At 40.6% G+C, this 19,363-nt stretch overlaps 1 protein-coding gene across 1 annotated transcript in view; it reads right to left on the bottom strand.

The window, feature by feature from the left end:
* The window catches only part of LOC129017919 (EF-hand calcium-binding domain-containing protein 3), a 535,384-nt gene that overhangs the window by 57,109 nt on the left and 458,912 nt on the right, over positions 1 to 19,363 (bottom strand). The window contains exons 101-108 of the mRNA XM_054458898.1: positions 14,846 to 14,899; positions 13,685 to 13,789; positions 10,809 to 10,859; positions 9,319 to 9,423; positions 7,135 to 7,188; positions 6,068 to 6,172; positions 5,201 to 5,254; positions 4,107 to 4,211 (exon numbers count right to left, since the gene is read on the bottom strand). Of these exons, the coding sequence (XP_054314873.1) occupies positions 4,107 to 4,211; positions 5,201 to 5,254; positions 6,068 to 6,172; positions 7,135 to 7,188; positions 9,319 to 9,423; positions 10,809 to 10,859; positions 13,685 to 13,789; positions 14,846 to 14,899 (633 nt within the window). The remainder of the gene's footprint in view (positions 1 to 4,106; positions 4,212 to 5,200; positions 5,255 to 6,067; positions 6,173 to 7,134; positions 7,189 to 9,318; positions 9,424 to 10,808; positions 10,860 to 13,684; positions 13,790 to 14,845; positions 14,900 to 19,363) is intronic.

The raw sequence follows: 19,363 nt of genomic DNA, 5'->3' as shown, positions 1-19,363 counted from the left end.
CTTGCCTTCTGCTAGCTTTTGAATTGTTCGCTGTTGCTTCTCTAGTTCTTTTAATTGTGATGTTAGGGTGTCAATTTTAGACCTTTCCTGCTTTCTCTTGTGGGCATTTAGTACTATAAATTTCCCTCTACACACTGCTTTAAATGTGTCCCAGAGATTCTGGTATGTTGTGTCTTTGGTTTCATTGGTTTCAAAGAACATCTTTATTTCTGCCTTCATTTCGTTATTTATCCAGTAGTCATTCAGGAGCAAGTTGTTCAGTTTCCATGTAGTTGGGTGGTTTTGAGTGAGTTTCTCAATCCTGAGTTCTAATTTGCTTGCATTATCGTGTGAGAGACAGTTTGTTGTGATTTCTGTTCTTTTACATTTGCTGAGGAGTGGTTTACTTCCAATTATGTGGTCAATTTTAGAATAAGTGCGATGAGGTGCTGAGAAGAATCTATATTCTGTTGATTTGGGGTGGAGAGTTCTGTAGATGTCTATTAGGTCTGCTTGGTGCAGAGCTGAGTTCAAGTCCTGGATATCCTTGTTAACCTTCTGTCTCATTGATCTGTCTAATGTTGACAGTGATGTGTTACAGTCTCCCATTATTATTGTGTGGGAGTCTAAGTCTCTTTGTAGGTCTCTAAGGACTTGCTTTATGAATCTGGGTGCTCCTGTATTGGGTGCATATATATTTAGGAAAGTTAGCTCTTCTTGTTGAATTGATCTCTTTACCATTATGTAATGGCCTTGTCTCTTTTGATCTTTGTTGGTTTAAAGTCTGTTTTATCAGAGACTAGGATTGCAACCCCTGATTTTTTTTTTTTTTTTGCTTTCCATTTGCTTGGTAGATCTTCCTCCATCCCTTTATTTTGAGCCTATATGTATCTCTGCACCTGAGATGGGTCTCCTGAATACAAGACACTGATGGGTCTTGACTCTTTATTCAATTTGCCAGTCTGTGTCTTTTAATTGGGGTATTTAGCCCATTTACATTTAAGGTTAGTATTGTTACATGTGAATTTGATCCTGTCATTATGATGTTAGCTGGTTATTTTGCCTGTTAATTGATGCAGTTTCTTCCTATCATCGATGGTCTTTACAATTTGGCATGTTTTTGCAGTGGCTGGTACCGGTTGTTTCTTTCCATGTTTAGTGCTTCCTTCAGGAGCTCTTGTAAGGCAGGCCTGGTGGTGACAAAATCTCTCCACATTTGCTTGTCTGTAAAGGATTTTATTTCTCCTTCACTTATGAAGCTTAGTTTGGCTGGATATGAAATTCTGGGTTGAAAATTCTTTTCTTTAAGAATGTTGAATATTGGCCCCCACTCTCTTCTGGCTTGTAGGGTTTCCGCAGAGAGATCCGCTGTTAGTGTGATGGGCTTCCCTTTGTGGGTAACTCGACCTTTCTCTCTGGCTGTCCTTAACATTTTTTCCTTGATTTCCACCTTGGTGAGTCTGACAATTATGTGTCTTAGGGTTGCTCTTCTCGAGGAGTATCTTTGTGGTGTTCTCTGTATTTCCTGAATTTGAACGTTGGCCTGCCTTGCTAGGTTGGGGAAGTTCTCTTGGATAATATTCTCAAGGGTGCTTTCCAACTTGGTTCCATTCTCCCCGTCACTTTCAGGTACACCAATCAAACGTAGATTTGGTCTATTCATATAGTCCCATATTTCTTGGAGGCTTTGTTTGTTTCTTTTTACTCTTTGTTCTCTAACCTTGTCTTCTTACTTTATTTCATTAATTTCATCTTCAATCAGTGATACCTTTTCTTCCACTTGATCGAATCGGCTATTGAAGCTTGTGCATGCATCACAAAGTTCTTGTGCCATGGTTTTCAGCTCCATCAGGTCATTTATGGTCTTCTCTACACAGTTTATTCTAGTTAGCCATTTGTCTAACCTTTTTTCAAGGCTTTTAGCTTCCTTGAGATGGGTTTGAACATGCTCCTTTAGCTTGGAGAAGTTTGTTATTACTGACCTTCTGAAGCCTACTTCTGTCAATTTGTCAAAGTCATTCTCTGTCCAGCTTTGTTCTGTTGCTGGTGAGGAGCTGCGATCCTTTGGAGGAGAAGAGGTGCTCTGGTTTTTAGAATTTTCAGCTTTTCTGCTCTGGTTTCTCCCCATCTTTGTGGTTTTATCTACCTTTGGTCTTTGATGTTGGTGACCTACAGATGGGGTTTTGGTGTAGATCACCTTTTTGTTGATGTTGATGCTATTCCTCTCTGTTTGTTAGTTTTCCTTCTATCATTCAGGTCCCTCAGCTGCAGGTCTGTTGGAGCTTGCTGGAGGTCCACTCCAGACCCTGTTTGCCAGGGTATCACCAGCAGAGGCTGCAGAACAGCAAATATTGCAGAAAGCAAATATTGCTCCCTGATCCTTCCTCTGGAATCTTCATCCCAGAGGGGCACCCGCCCATATGTGGTGTCTATTGGTCCCTACTGGGAGGTGTCTCCCAGTTAGGCTACACAGGGGTCAGGGACCCACTTGAGGAGGCAGTCTGTCCATTCTCAGAGCTCAAACACCATGCTGGGAGAGCCACTGCTCTCTTCAGAGCTGTCAGACGTAGACGTTTAAGTCTGCAGAAGTTGTCTGCTGCCTTTTGTTCAGCTATGCCCTGCCCACAGAGGTGGAGTCTAGAAGCAGTAGGCCTTGTTGACCTGTGGTGGGCTCTGCCCAGTTTGAGCTTCCTGGCCTACTCAAGCCTCAGCAATGGTGGACGCCCCTCCCCCAGCCAGGCTGCCACCTTGCAGTTCGATCTCAGACTGCTGCGCTAGCAGTGAGCAAGGCTTCGTAGGCATGGGACCTGCTGAGCCAGGCATGGGTGAGAATCTCCTTGTCTGCCAGTTGCTAAGACCTTGGGAAAAGTGCAGTATTTGGGCAGGAGTGTCCCATTTTTCCAGGTAGTCTGTCAAGGCTTCCTTTGGCTAGGAAAGGGAAATCCCCTGACCCCTTGCACTTCCCAGGTGAGGTGATGCCCTGCCCTGCTTCAGCTCACCCACTGTGGGCTGCACCCACTGTCCAACCAGTCCCAATGAGATGAACCAGGTACCTCAGGTGGAAATGCAGAAATCACCCATCTTCTGCATCGATCACACTGGGAGCTGCAGACTGGAGCTTTTCCTATTTGGCCATCTTGGAGCGCCTCTCCTTTCGTTCTGCTCTTTAACAACTTTTCTATCTTCTCCATCATCATCACCACCACACCACCATCCATCATCACTAACATTTACTGACTATCCTAGACTGCATTACATGCATTACATGTATTAATTTCAGAGCAAAAGTAATCATAGAGCATCATTTAGTTCAACTTGAAGATATTTTACATATGAGGAAACTAAGATTAAGTAGGGTTAAATTATTTGTCAGCAAGTCTGTGGCAAAACAGGGACCAGGACCCAGCACAAAGAAATAATGTATACTGCATGAGGAATGTAGGCTGGATTCACCAGGGAAAAGAGAAGACTTTTCCCCTTAGACACTGTCAGGTGACTTTTCAAAAAGTATATATAGCAGTGGCAACTCTCACCCCAAATTTATCAGTTAGTCCCTTTCCTCATATTTTCATAAGAACTAAATATTATCAATCTTGTTAAGTTTTGCCAGTCCAATGAATGAAGATAGTATTGTGTTTTATTTTGCATTTTCATGATTATTGGTGAGGTTAAACATCTTTTCATATGTTATTTGGGGATGTACATTGTATTTCCTCTTGTATGAATTACCTATTTGTATATCTGCCTATTTTTCTATTATCAGTATGTTTCTTATCAATGTACAAAGGCATTTGCTACCTTAGGGATATTAGGTCTTTGGCTTGCAACTATTCATTTCTAATTTATCATTTGACTTTCAGGTTTATTAATTTTTCTCTTAAATGTTCTCTTCAATTCATTTTTCTTTCAGCTCCTTTAGTGTGTGGCATTCCCAGGCATGACTGAGGCTTCAAGTGGCATACCTGACATATCTTTTCAAAAGCATTTTTGAAGATGGTATTTCATCAAGAGTCAGAATTAAGTTTTTACATTTACTTCATTATGATGCTAAAAAGGCTAATTTCAGCAGTTCTAATGGAAGGGCTTAATGTTTCTCTGAAGAGCATAGAGATATTTGTAATACTCACCCTCAGTTGGTAGTTGGGTCATGAGTTCCTCAAGCTCCTCATCCTTGATTTTAGTACCCATGTTTTCCAAAAAAGTCTCCACTTTTTTTATTTTGACCCTTGGCCCTTAAGAAAGAAGGGCATGGAATAAGAATATGAGTGTTATTGTTTAAGAGTGAAAAATGTTAATCATGGTCATGCATCAGAAACCCCAACTGGAGGGTAAAGTACAAGAATACAAAGAAACTATTAATATATGTGTGTGTGTGTATATATCTCCTCAGAGTATGTGTGTATCTCCTTAGATTTAGATATGTCAGTTAAAAGTTGGAAAGAATTGAGAAAGATAACTGCTGAATTGTTAACAGTATTTACCTTTATGGGGAGGGGATTTGTGGAAGATAGGAGAACTTACATTTCTCTTTTTCTTTTAAAAACAGGGTTTTGCTTTGTAGCCCAGGATGGAACTGCAGCCTTGAACTCCTGGGCTCAAGCAATCCTTCTGCCTCAGCCTCCTAAGTAGGTAGTACTATAGGTATGTGTCACCATGCCCAGCTAATTTTAAAATGTTTTGTAGAGATGGGGTCCCACTATGTTGTCCAGTCTGGTCTTAAAATCCTGGCCTCAAGCAATCTGCCTGCCTTGGTCTCCCAAAGTGCTGAGATTACAGGCATGAGCCACTGCGCCAGACTGTATCAGTTTTTTTTTTAAGTGGTTAGAGTTGCATAGTTTTCTTGTATTATTTTAGTGTTCTAAAACATCTTTTTCTAATTAACAATTGAAATAATAATTACTTACACAGAGTTAGTATGGAAAGATAGGGTATTTCTCTTAATATTGATCCAGGGGGTTCTGCTTTGGTTTTCCCTGAGAGGTCAATAGAGAGGAGCAGGCAAGTCTAATGACTTATGGTTGAAACAACAACTAATTTACTTCCTATAGTGATATGATTCTTTAACTTATATCCCAAAAGGCCAATGCATCCAAAGAAGAATGGTAAGTTATGTCCTAGCAATGAATCAGTAAATTGGCAGGAAGCGAAGTTGGAACATTTAAAAGAAAATACCAAACATAGGAATTTTTTTACTTGCTCTTCCACCATGCTTCCTACTCACCGTTGAGGGCCTTCACACCTTTGAGCAATCTATTCTTATATACCTTTCCACTAGCTGTAAGATAAGACACAATTCAGAATACGGGTTAAATGACAGGAAGACTAACAAAATCAGCACAAAGACAACACAACATCCATAATTTCAGGGAAAAAAACCCCTTCCAATTTGCTTGGAAGTTTCTTCTCTGTTACTTTTAAGAATGAAACCAAAGATAAAGAGCACTTTCCCTGTTATAAATCTATCCATTGGTTGAATAAAATACAGTATTTCCCTGTTTCTGTCTTTTTCCTTCCTTTTCTTTCTTCCCTGGTTTCCTTCTCATTGGTCATGATGAGATTAGGCAGTGCTCCCAGGGGGACAGGATAATACAGCCTGGATGGTGGGACACCCCCAGTGAAAGATGTTGCTAGCTTTCAGTATTAAAATGTAAGCAACAAAAACTTGCAACAAGACTTTTTTTTTTTTTTTTGAGAGATGGAGTCTTGCTCTGTTGCCCAGGCTGAAGTGCAGTGGCATGATCTTGGCTCACTGCGACCTCCATCTCCCAGGTTCAAGCAATTCTTCTGCCTCAGCCTCCCGTGTAGCTGGGATTACAGGCATATGCCACCATGCCCGGATAATTTTTGTATTTTTAGCAGAGACGGAGTTTCACCATGTTGGCCAGGCTGTTCTCGAACTCCTGACCTCTTGATCCGCCCACCTTGGCCTCCCAAAGGGCTGGGAGCCACCTCGTCTGGCCAAGATGTCTTTTAGTGTGATAATTGTGTTTTCTAAAGGAGGTTTACTGGGCATATACACGTATAACTTAAGAAGTTTTCACACACAAGCCCCTAAATCCAAGTTTCAAAGGATGTGGTAAATACTCACTGTGAATTGGCAGAGTTTTCAGCAGCTTCTTGTGCTCCTCATCAGTGAGTACGAGCCCCATTTTCCTCAGCTCATTCCCCAGATTACTGACATTAACTTTTTCTCCTTTGGAAAGATGGGAATTGTTAACATATAAGAATTTTAGGAAGATAATAATGATTTCAAATTATGAAAAAAATTACCGGCCAGGAGCAGTGGCTCACGCCTGTAATCCCAGCACTCTGGGAAGCCGAAGTAGGTGGATCACCTGTGGTCAGGAGTTCAAGACCAGCCTGGCCAACATGGTGAAACCCCATCTCTACTAAAAATACAAAAATTAGCCTGGTGTGGTGGCAGGCACCTGTAATCCCAGCTACTCGGGAGGCTGAGGCAGGAGAATCGCTTGAACCCGGGAGGTGGAGGTTGCAGTGAGCCAAGATCGCACCATTGCACTCTAGCCTGGGCAACAAGAGTGAGACTCTGTTTCAGAAAAAAACAAACAAAAAACAAACAAACAAACAAACAAACAAACAAAAAAAAACAAACCTCTACATAATATAAGTCTCTACAGGAAAAATCTCAAATCAAAGAGTAAGATTATGAAACAAACATTTAACCGTTACATTTGTAGGGGTATCAATTTAGCATGTTAGTAATAGTCTGAAGAGAAAACTACTATTTAAATATATTTTTTATGAGACAGGTTTTTGCTCTGTCTCCCAGGCAGGAGTGCAGTGGTAATCATAGCTCACTGCAGCCTAAAACTCCTGGGCTCAGCTGCCTCAGCCTCCCAAGTAGCTGGGACTACAGGCACATGCCACCATGTCCACCTTTTTTTTTTTTTTTTTTTTTTTTTTTTTTTTTTTTTTTGTAGAGACATGGTATTGCTTTGTTGCCCCAGGCTGGTCTTGAACTCCTGGCCTCAAGTGATCCTCCTGCCTCAGCCTCTCAAAGTGCTGGGTTTACAGCCATAAGCCCACATGCCCAGCCAAAATCTTCTGTTTAAAAACATTTAAATTTTTTTCTCCATAGAGCATTAAGGTCTTAGTTAAAAATGAATGCCCTTCTCACCATGACTTCTGACTCACCTGTAAAAACTTTTGCTTCATCCATCACCACATTCACATCAACCATTTCATTTTCTGTAAGACAAGACAAGTCAGACATAGAGACCAAATCTTAGAAAACTGACATGAAAATTTAAGTTGTAATATAAAGGTTGGAATTCAGCTATTTCTCCTAATTTTCTCTAGTAACTCTTTTAACTCAAAGTGAAGAAGAAACAGAGGATAGAAAAAGATCAAGCTGTAAGTTTAAAGTGAACACCTACTTAATTAATACCACTTTCTATAAAGTATCAAATGACTCAACATTGAGATGAAGCAAGTTTAATAGTAATCTCTTCTGTAGGCTTTTCTCTTCCTTCAGACCCATAAGGGGAGCATATTTTAATAGACATGATTGAATTTGAAACCTAGAAGTCACTTATGTACATAAACAGTGAACCTTTAAACCTTGAAGGAATGCTATCTTCTTAATCTCCAAATTTTGCTTATGTTCCCACCTCTACCCCTCAAGACTGTAATCTACTTGAGTGCAGAAATTATGCCTTAATTTTATTATACTACTGCGTTTAAATTTTCCACTCTCTAGTTCATTGTTTTGCATATAGTATGTGCTAGCTAAACAAATGAAAAAATTCAGTGGTATGGAAATAGTCACACTGTTGGATGAGAAAAAAAATTGTCATTAAGAAAATAAAGAATTCTAAAAAATACCTCATCAGTAACAATATTTTCCAGCAGGAAGCATTTTTGAGGACCCCTAGCCAAACATGTAGGGACAACATTACAATTAAAAAGTAATTTATGGTGACTTTTTTCATGATAGGAGGAAGGGCCAGACAAAATTATGGATAATTATCAATGTTGTTAAGCCCAGGGAGCGTGAGGTTTTAAACTACAAATTACGGCTGGGCAGGGTGGCTCATGCCTATAATCCCAGCACTTTGGGAGGGCAAGGCATGCAGATCACTTGAGGTCAGGAGTTTGAGACTAGCCTGGCCAACATGGGGAAACCTTGCTTCTATTAAAAATACAAAAATTAGGCCGGGTGAGGTGGCTCATGCCTATAATCCCAGCATTTTGGGAGGCCGAAGTGGGTGGATCACTTGAGGTCAGGAGTTGGAGACCAGCCTGGCCAACAAGGTGAAACAACACAATATTATATTGTATTCTAATTATTATAAACAATACAAATAATTATTTGTATTTTTAAATACAAAAAATTAGCCGTGCGTGGTGGCGGGTGCCTGTAATCCCAGCTACTTGGGAGGCTGAGGCAGAAGAATTGCTTGAAGCTGGGAGGCGGAGGTTGCAGTGAGCTGAGATTGCACCACTGCACTCCAGCCTAGGCAACAGAGGGAGACTTCATGTCAAAAACAAAAGAAAAAACAAAAAAAAAAACGAACCCACAAAAATTAGCTGGGTGTGGTAGTGCATGCCTGTAATCCCAGCTATTTGGGAAACTGAGGCATGAGACTCGCTTGAACCCGGGATGTGGAGGTTGCAGTGAGCCGAGACTACGCCACTGCACTCCAGCCTGGGTGACAGAGCAAGACTCAGTCTCAACAAAACAAAACAAAAAACTACAAATTAGGCCAAAACTGTTTTCTACGTTAGGGCCAGCTACAGGTGAAGGTAGCATGGAAGATGTCTGCTGATAGCAGTGGCCTACTTTAGTTACACCTGCCCATCGCTAGTTGAGAACAGAAACCCTGAATTAGGGGAGAAAAATTATTTATTTTGGGTTGGCGTGTGCTGGCTCTGCTGAAAGATGTGCTGTCTGGCTCTCTGATGGAAGCTTGTTTTTCAAGGGGAAGAGCCATCTAATAAGGAAATCTTAGCCAGGGGCTCATTCCTTAGCAATTTCTTCCTAATGAATTATTCTAGCTTTGCCTCCGACAGTTTTGTCTAGTTAAAACGGTCTTACTGAGTTATTAATAAAACTTTGTCTTATTATAAAAAGGTTTACTTGGGAAGGAAGTAAGGGAGGGAGGTAGGAGAATGTATGAAGCAAGTATGGCAAAATAGTAGCATTTGTTAACTCTGGCCAGTGGGCACACAATGTTTGTTATATTATTCTCTGTTTTTAGGTATGTTTGAAATATTTCATAAGCTTTTCAAAGAGGTTAAAAAATAGGTTTACTTTCAGAAGCCTTCCTACAGAAGCCCTGCATTTCTCCTAGGTACAGTGGTATCTGAAACACTTACCATCAACTGGCAGATGGTTCAGTAGGTCCTCATATTCCTCTTTCCCAACTTCGATTTCCATATTATTTAGAAGAGTTTCCAGATTACTGACATTGACTTTTTTTCCTTAGGAATTAAGAGGATGGAATAAGAAAAACAAGTAATTTGAAGAAGTGGAAGATGCCAGCTTTTTTATTATTATTATTATTACTATTTTTGAGATGGAGTTTCACTCTTGTTGCCCAGGTTGGAATGGCGTGATCTCAGCTCACTGCAACCTCTGCCTCCCAGGTTCAAGTGATTCTCCTGCCTCAGCCTCCCAAGTAGCTGGGATTACAGGTGCATGCCACCACGCTCAGCTAATTTTTGTATTTTTAGTAGAGATGGGGTTTCACCATGTTGGCCAGGCTGGTCTCAAACTCTTGATCTCAGGTGATCTGCCCGCCTCAGCCTCCCAAAGTTTTGGGATTACAGGTGTGAGCCACTGCGCCCGGCCCAGAAGATGCTAGCTTTAAATATGGATTTATATTAAGTGGAGAGTGGAATAATATATTGGCCACTCAGTGTCAGAGTTGAGAAGAGAAAATGCTCCCTCAACATTGAGCTATAATTTTCAATTGAAGTAATATGGATGAAAAAGAATTAGACAAATTTGATAAATTGTGATAAAGATAACAAACCTAAATGAAAGCAGAATTTCTTTTCTTTCTTTTTTTTTTTTTTGAGATGGAGTTTCACTCTTGTTGCCCAGGCTGGAGTGCAATGGCGCGATCTTGGCTCACCGCAACCTCTGCCTCCCGGGTTCAAATGATTCTCCTGCCTCAGCCTCCCGAGTAGCTGGGATTACAGGCATGTGCCACCACGCCCGGCTAATTTCTGTGTTTTTAGTAGAGATGGGGTTGCTCCATGTTGGTCAGGCTGGCCTTGAACTCCCGACCTCAGATGATCCGCCCACCTTGGCCTCCCAAAGTGCTGGGATTACAGGCATGAGCCATGGCACCTGGCCCAGAATTTCTTTTTCTTTTTAAGATAGGATTTTTTTCTGTTGCCCATGCTGGAGTGCAGTGGCATGATCCTGGCTCCCTGCAGCCTCGACCTCCTGGGCTCAAGTGATCCTCCCACCTCAGTCTCCCAAGTAGCTGGGGCCACAAATGCATGCCAGCAGGCCAGCTAATTTTCTTATTTTTTGAAGAGATGGGGTCTCCCTAAGTTGCCCAGGCTGCTCTTGAACTCCTGGGTTCAAGTGATCCTCCTGCCTTGACCTCTTAAAGTGCTTAGATTACAGGTGTGAGCCATCATACATGCTGAAAGCAGAATTTCAAACTTGCTACAGTGACATATTACTAACAGTCACTTGCTCAAATATAATTATACCAAAGGAAGAATGGTAGGTTATGAGGCATACATTCAGAATCAGTAAACAGTGGAATAGCGAGATTCCAATCTGTGAGAAATTCAAAAAAGCAAATGTAAAGCCCAGTATATTTTAGCTGCTGTTTTCATATTCTTACCTTTGAGAGGCTTCACACTATCCAGTAATTTTTTCTTATACACCTTTCCATCTGTAAGATATGGTAAAATTCAAGTCAAAAAGAGGATAAGAAACTCTTTTTATAAGACATGATTCACTTAGAAATTTATTCTATTTCACCCTCAAATAATAACAAAAGATAAGAACTGCTCTCAGTGTGGTCTATCTGTCCCCTAGTTGAAACACATGCCAGTAGTTGATGTGCCCTACACACACACACACACACACACACACACACGTGCTGCTTCTGCTGCTTTTTTTTTGAGACAGAGTCTTGCTCTGTCACCCAGGCTGGAGTGCAGTGGTGCTATCTCAGCTCACGGTAACCTCCATCTCCCGATTCAAGTGATTCTCCTGCCTCAGCCTCCCAAGCAGCTGGGATTACAGGCATGGACCACCATGCCTGGCTAATTTTTGTATTTTTAGTAGAGACAGAGTTTCATCATGTTGGCCAGGCTGGTCTCGAACTTTTGGCCTCAAGTGATCCACCTGCCTTGGCCTCCCAAAGTGTTGGGATTACAGGCGTGAGCCACTGCGGCCAGCTGGTGCTGCTGCTTTTTTTTTTTTTTTTTTTTTTTTTTAACTTTCTTCTTTTCTTGCACTTTGTCTTTCTCTCCTTTCCCTGACTATGCTCTAGGCCCATGAAGTGTTCCTATCTTTATCCCTAACGGAGGATCCTAAAGGGATGATATGAAAAATAGGTATCAACTTGAACAGTAATAAAAAACAATATTTAAATAAAATATTAAAAACTGTTTTTGTTTTCTGAACAAACTCCATAAACGGAGGTGAAATTCAATTAGAATAGAGAACAGAGGGCTTATGCACCACCCCACCTCAGGATCCATCCTATGGCAGGAGAATCTGTAGTACTGAAAAACCCCTCAGTGCCTAGCATTGTCTGTATAGTATACTACAGTGTCTGTAGTAGTGTAGTCCCTGATACAGTCCATCTGCATTCTCCTTCCTGCTCTCTCAGAACCAAACTCCTAAGTAGGCTGCAATTCTCATAACTGGCCCTTTGAGAGAACAATCTGGAGGAAATGCTAGACAAAATGAGTAACCACAGCTTTAAGAATATGTGGCATGGGCCAGGCATGGTGGCTCACGCCTGCAATCCCAGCACTTTGGGAGGCCGAGGCAGGTGGGTCACTTGAGGTCGGGAGTTCAAGACCAGCCTGGCCAACATGGTGAAACCCCGTCTCTACTAAAAATACAAAAATTAGCCATGTGTGGTGGTGGGCGCCTGTAATCCCAGTTACTCGGGAGGCTGAGGCAGGACAATCGCTTGAACCCGGGAGATGGAGGTTGCAGTGCGTGGAAATCGTGTCACTGCACTCCAGCCTGGGCGACAGAGTGAGATTCTGTCACACACACACACACACACACACACACACAAACACACACAAAGAATATGAGGGATGAATTCAAATGGGTACTGAGCGTTTGCTGCCCAGGGTGCTATTTCTGCCTCAAGGGCACTATCCCCCTTGGCAATGTGCAGCCTTACTCTTGCCTGGGGAAAACTGGGGCAAAGAGCCATGGTAGGAAAGGATATCTACATGGGGTCTCTAGAACCTGGCAGGAGGCACAGTTCTGAAGCGCAGGCTGACCTCTAGGGTCTTTATGGGTAGTTCTGTGCAAGTGCCCTGCAGGTGGAACTTTTGAGGGGCTGTTTGTGCTACTGACCAGGTGGGATACTGACAGTATAAGCACACAGTCCTGGAGGCCCCTGCTCTCAGGTGGTTTTCCCTTTTAATTGATGGATTGTGGGGAGATAGGAGGGCTAAAAGGGGAGGGACTGAGAATGTTGGGTGCATCAGGGGGCTACAGAAGAATTTAGCTGTGTAGCTATTACAATATTTAGCAGAGGCCTACTCACTGAATGCGAAAGAGAGAATTTTCTCATTTCCAAATTAAAACACAAGTGACAAGAATAGGGTTTCTTTCCTTTTTTTTTTTTTTTTTTGAGATGGCATCTCACTGTTGCCCAGTATCTTGGCTCACTGCAACCTCTGCCTCCCGAGTTGAAGTGATTCTCATGCCTCAGCGTCCCGAGTAGGGGACTATAGGCACCTGTCACCACACCCCGCTTATTTTTTTGTATTTTTAGTAGAGACAGGGTTTGACCATTTTGGCCAGGCTGGTCTCAAACTCCTGACCTCAGCTGATCCACTCACCTCGGCCTCCCAAAGTGTTGGGATTACAGGTGTGAGCCAACATGCCCGGCCAAGAATAGGGTTTCTTACGTCAGAATTTCATTTTTTAGGGGGTGTAATGGTTAATACTGAGTGTCAACTTGATTGGATTGAAGGATGCAAAGTATTGATCCTGGGTGTGTCTGTGGGGGTATTGACAAAGGAGATTAACATTTGAGTCAGTGGGCTGGGAAAGGCAGACCCACCCTTAATCTGGGTGGGCACAAGCTAATCAGCTGCCAGCGTGGCTAGAATATAAAACAGGCAGAAAAATATGAAAAGACAAGACTGGCCTAGCCTCCTAGCCTACGTCTTTCTCTTGTGCTGGATGCTTCCTGCCCTTGTACATTGGACTTCAAGTTCTTCAGTTTGGGGACTTGGACTGGCTTTCCTTGCTCCTCAGCTTGCACATGGCCTATTGTGGGTCCTTGTGATCGTGTGAGTTAATACTCCTTAATAAATTTATCTATCTATCTATCTATCTATCTATCTATCTATCTATCTATCTATCTATTGTTCTATCTATTTATCTCTCCCACTAGTTCTGTCCCTCTAGAGAACCCTGACTAACACAGGGGGTTTCTCACAGTTCTTGTCCAGAAGCCTATGATACCACAGCTCCATGCACAAGCACCATGATGGTATGCTAAATACTCACCACAGACTGGCAGAGTTTTTAACAGCATTGAGTGTTCTTTTTCTGTTAGTTCGATCCCCATGTTTCTCAGCACATTTTTAAGGTTATCAGCTTCAGCCTTTTCTCCTTTGAATAGATGAGAATTGTTTCAGAAGACAATATTAAGAGATTTAATTATTCCAAGTTATAAAACAATATAATCCAGTACAGTACTATTTCTAACTGCACAGTGAGGTATAAATACATGAGTTGACTTCACTTACATAAAGTTATTTTGAGGTTCAGTACCTGAAAGCATTATTTAATCCAAATAAACAGATGACACTTCTATTCTGGGTATGAGCCAGGATAGCATGGAGTGGCATAACTGCTCAGTGACTTGTGACTTATGATGTGCTATGGCTTGAATGTTTGTGTCCCTTCCAAAATTCATGTTGAAACTTAACCCACAATGCAACAGTATTAACAGGTAGGGCCTTTAGGGGTGGTTAGGTCATACGGGTTCCTCGCTTGTGAACTGGATTAAGGCCCCTATAACAGAGGTCTCATACAACAATCAGCCCTTTTTTTTTTGCCTGTCTGCTCTTCCCCATGTGAGGACACAGTGTTTAAGGCATCATCTTGAAGCATAGAGCAACCCTCACCAGACATCAAATGTGTCTTGATCTTGGACTTCTCAGCCCATAGATCTTTGAGAAAGAAATTTCTATCATTTTTGAATCACCCAGTTTGTGATATTTTGTTATAGCAGCATGAATGGACTAAGACAGATGGTATATAGAATCTACGTAATTCTACCTGCAAGTAATATTTCTGTTTCTGCTTCATGGCCTGAATTATGGGACTAATTGTTCATAGTGATCACATTTCCTTTGTGAAAACTTCACACTGAAACTCATTGTGTTCACCAATATTTTGGTTCTTTAAACACTAGTGAAATGAATACATTATTGGCCTACACATTAGACAAGTTAATACCTCTTTTTGAGAGTACCCACACTTTTCCTAAATTTTTAATATTCCAAAATGTTGTCAACAAGACAAAATTATCAATAAATGGTAAAAGAGCAGAATAAATTTATCAATGATTCCCGGAAGGGGTAAACTACTGCTTTAAAAGGTAGTTATCTACAAAGCATTAAGATCTCAATTTTATTATGTCTTATACAAATTCCCACTGACCTGTGAAAGCTTTTGCTGCATCCATCAAGACATCCAGGTCAACCTTTTCATTTACTGTAAGAAAACTCAGAATTTAGATTCAGAGTTGAAGCTACTGAAAATTAAAAAATTGTATAAAATTCTTAAATTGAAATATAGTGAACAGAATTACAGTATTTTTTAATGCATTATTCTAGAATTTTTATTATTTTTTCAATCCAAAGGAGCACATACCAGAGGAAAAAAGATTCAAGCTTTAAGTATATATTCATTCAACTTAAATGAATGCTTGTTTTTATTTTACAAACTGTTAGCTGTTAAAAATATTCAGAGCATTATGGTGAATGAAGTTTGTTTGTTTGAAGTTAGCACCATCCTATAGGTTAGCCCTCCTCCTTTCAGATCTAGTTCTCTTGCATTGAGTGCAAGGCTGAGATGTGTTAGAGCAAGTGTTCTCAGCATGTGGGCCATGGACCTCTATATTCACCCAATACCCTTTGCCATTTTCACTGTGTTGACATTTGTACTGATGGTGCAAAAGCAATGTTGGACAAAACTGCTGCATCTTTGCATGAATGAAGGCAGTGACAACTAAGAGTACTAGCAGTCACTGTGTCCTTCACTGTACATACTTGTAGTAAGTATGTACTACTTGTAAGTAGTAAGTAAGTAAGTAAGTAAGTATGTACTGTATGTCCTTGGCAAAGCAGCAAAAGTTATTAATTTTTATTAGATATTAACCCTTGAGTACATGAAACACTTTAGCTGCAATCTGAACTATGATGATTTCTTGAGGAAAAGAACTTGTATGATTGTCTGAGTTGCAAGAAAACTAGCTGCTTTTTCATGGGATACCTTTTTCACCACAGAAAATGACTAATGGACAAAATATAGTTTTTCAGAGTTGGATATCTGCCAGACACCTTCTTGAAAATGAACAAAGTAATCCCGTCATTTTAAGAAAAAAAAACCTAACAACAGATGCTTTAATGGTTGAGTTCAAGCTTTCAAAGAGCAATTTGAATTTTGGAAACCTTATTATCTGTACTGTGACTTGATAGTTTCCCAATACTTAAATATTATTTTAATAAGAATGATGGTGATATTAATAAATGTAGTTTTTCAAACAAGCCAGCATAATAACTAGCTAACACAATGACAGTATCAAATCCACACATATCAGTAATAATCTTGAATGTAAATGGGGTAAATGGCCCACTTAAAAGGCACGGAGTGGCAAGATGGACAAAAAAGCAAGATCCAATTGTATGCTGTCTTCAAGAGACCCATCTCACATGTAATGACACCCATAGGCTCAAAATAAAGGGATGGAGGAAAATCTTCCAAGCAAATGGAAATCAGGAAAAAGCAGGGGTTGCAATCCTAATTTCAGACAAAATGGACTTTAAATCAACAAAGATCAAAAAAGACAAAGAAGGGCATTACATAATGGTAAAGGGTTCAATTCAACAAGAAGACGTAACTATTCTAAATATATATGTACCCAACACAGGACTGTTCAGATTCATAAAGCAAATTCTTAGAGACCTACAAAGAGATTTAGATTCCCACACAATAATAGTGGGAGACTTCAACACTCCCCTGACAGTATTTGATCACTGAGGCAGAAAATTACCAAAGATATTCAGGACCTGAACTCAACATTGGACCAAATTGATCTGACAGACCTCTACAGAACTCTCTACCCCAAAACAACAGAATATACATTCTTCTCATTGCCACATGGCACATACTCTAAAATTGACCACATAATTGGACATAAAACAATCTTCAGGAAATAAAAAAAGAACTGAAATACCAAACACACTTTCAGACCACAGTGCAATAAAAATGGAGGTCAAGAATAAGAAAATCACTCAAGCCATGCAATTACACGGAAATTAAACAACATACTCCTGAATTACTTTTGCGTAAATAAAGAAATTAAGGCAGAAATCATAAGTTCTTTGAAACTAATGAGAACAAAGATACAACATACCAGAATCTCTACAATACAGCTAAGGCAGTATTAAGAGGGAAATTCATAGCACTAAACACCCACATCAGAAAGTTAGGATGATCTTAAATTAACAACTTAACATGACAACTGAAAGAATTAGAGAAGCAAGAGCAAATCAACCCCAAACCTAGCAGAAGACAAGAAATAACAAAAATCAGAGCTGTACTGAAGGAAATTGAGACTCTGAAAACCATTCAAAAGATCAGCAAAGCCAGAAGTTGGTTTTTTGAAAAAATTAAAAAGGCCACTAGCTAGACTAATAAAGAAGAGAAAAAAGATCCAAATAAACACAATAAGAAATGACAAAGGGGGTATTACTACTGACCCCACAGAAATAAAAATAAGCATCAGAAACTACAAACATGTCTACACACACAAACTAGAAAACCTAGAAGAGATGGATAAATTCCTGGACACATATACCTCCCAAAACTGAACCAGGAAGAAATTGATTCCCTGAACAGACAAATAATGAGCTCTGAAATTGAATCAGTAAATAGCCTACCAACCAAAAAAGCCCAGGACCAGATGAATTCACAGCTGAATTCTACCAGATGTACAAAGAAGAGCTGGTACAATTCCTACTGAAACTATTCCAAAAAATTGAGGCTGCATCTAGTCATCCATCTTGGAGGAGGAATTGATTCTGACTTTTTGATTATTTTAGGTTAATGGTCCTTAGTCCCCATTAGCCCATCTCCTAACTTCTGAGTGTCCTGGCATCCTCCCTATGGATCTCCCAATTCCTGCAGGTCACAGAAAACAGGGGCTGTGGCACAGTCACCTGGGCCTCCCTGAGTGGAGGGCATGGAGCAGTGAAGAGTGGAACTAAGCACAGTTTGTGGGTGCAAGGAGACAAAGGCCCTGCCAGATCCCTGAAGCCATATTGTTATTTTAAAATGAATTAATATATAAGTATTATTAAATGTGTTTTAGTTTCTAATATAATAAATATTAATATATACCCACATGAACAGCATGAAGAAGTTTAAAAAAAATTATTGATTGATTGATTGATTAATTTTTAACAGTGGTGTCTCTCTATGTTGCCCAGACTGGTCTCAAACTCCTGGGCTCAAGAAATCCTCCCATCTTGGCCTCCCAAAGTGGGAGGATTACAGACATGAGCCACTGTGCCCAGCCACATAAAGAATTTTTGAGACCAAAATGTTTGAGAACCCCTAGGTTAGAGAGTACATGCAATAATAGACAATACTCAGTTTGCTTGTTGTTTCCTCATCCAACTTCAGTGCATATTTATCATTTAGTCTAGAAGATCCTGATACCCTATGTTTCCTAGTTCTCTTGTATTTTCCCAAGACTGTAAGCTCCTCTGAGGGCAGACACCATATCTCTGCTGCCCCTGTAGCCCTAACCATTCTTAGTTTCTAGGAAATACATTACCCAGATATAGTATAAACATTTGCCAAGTAAATACAGCAGTATTATTACAATGCTGACATATTATTGGCATTCAATGAATATTTGTGGAATGAATCAATAAAAGAAAAAAATGTATTCAAAAATCAGGACCTTGATCCTTGAATAATGAAGTCTGCCTTAGTAAAAGATAATCTTTCTAGTCTATGGTGTTCCATGCTGTTATAAACTTGAAGCCAGCCCTTCATGCCAATCAAGATTCTTGGTGATCTGCTTCCTTACTAATGTTAGCTATCAAGCTCAGTTGAAGAAAGAATAGACTCCTCCCCTCCTTCTCCTCAGAGTCTTTTCAACTCAGCCCCAATACTATCACAGTCACGTTGTTTTTTTTTTTAAAAAAAAAGATTGGTCTAAGCTGAAAAACTGTGAGTTCCCAAAGTGTGAGAGTGGGTAAAGTCTGCCTCCGAACACATGTCCCCTCTGGGGAACCTGAAAATCCAGATCACAGGAGAAAGATTTAACCTTACCTAGAGCTGAAATGGATTTAGGGAGCCAGGCAAAATATAAAAATAGAAGAAGCCGCAGGAAGAGCCCTGTAGGCACTTCTGGTCCCCAGCTTCAGCCCAAGGAAGCCATTCCTGGCCTTATCTCATAGGGGTTCTTGGGCAAGGCAGCCCAGTGGAACTGGGGAGGGGCCACAGGGTGAAGGAAGCTCCTAATTGAACTTTGCAGTAATTTCAACTGAGCATAAATTTTCCTGAGCAGAATCCAAAGGGGAGCAAATGGGAAGTATAGATAGGAGTGCAGAAACCACAGCTGATGGTGTGGGCAGGTGGGGAATGGCAAGGTCTGAGAGCCCTGCTTGCTTTCTCAGTGGGGAGGCTTATAGCCTAGGGCAAGATCTCAGCCCTGTTGCCACTGAGATCTAAAAGTTTGGAAAACATATTTGAGGGAATAATTGAGGAAAACTTCCCTGAACTTGCTAGAGATCCAGACATTCAAATACAAGAAGCTCAAAGAACACCTGGGAAATTTATTGCAAAAAGGTCATCACCTAGGCACAGTCATCAGGTTATCCAAAGTTAGGATGAAGGAAAGAATCTTAAGAGCTGTGAGGCAAAAACACCAGGTGATCTATA

The sequence above is a fragment of the Pongo pygmaeus genome, chromosome 19 (assembly GCF_028885625.2).
Source record: "Pongo pygmaeus isolate AG05252 chromosome 19, NHGRI_mPonPyg2-v2.0_pri, whole genome shotgun sequence".
Lineage (NCBI taxonomy): Eukaryota > Metazoa > Chordata > Mammalia > Primates > Hominidae > Pongo > Pongo pygmaeus.
This window is presented reverse-complemented; position numbering and strand designations above follow the sequence as displayed.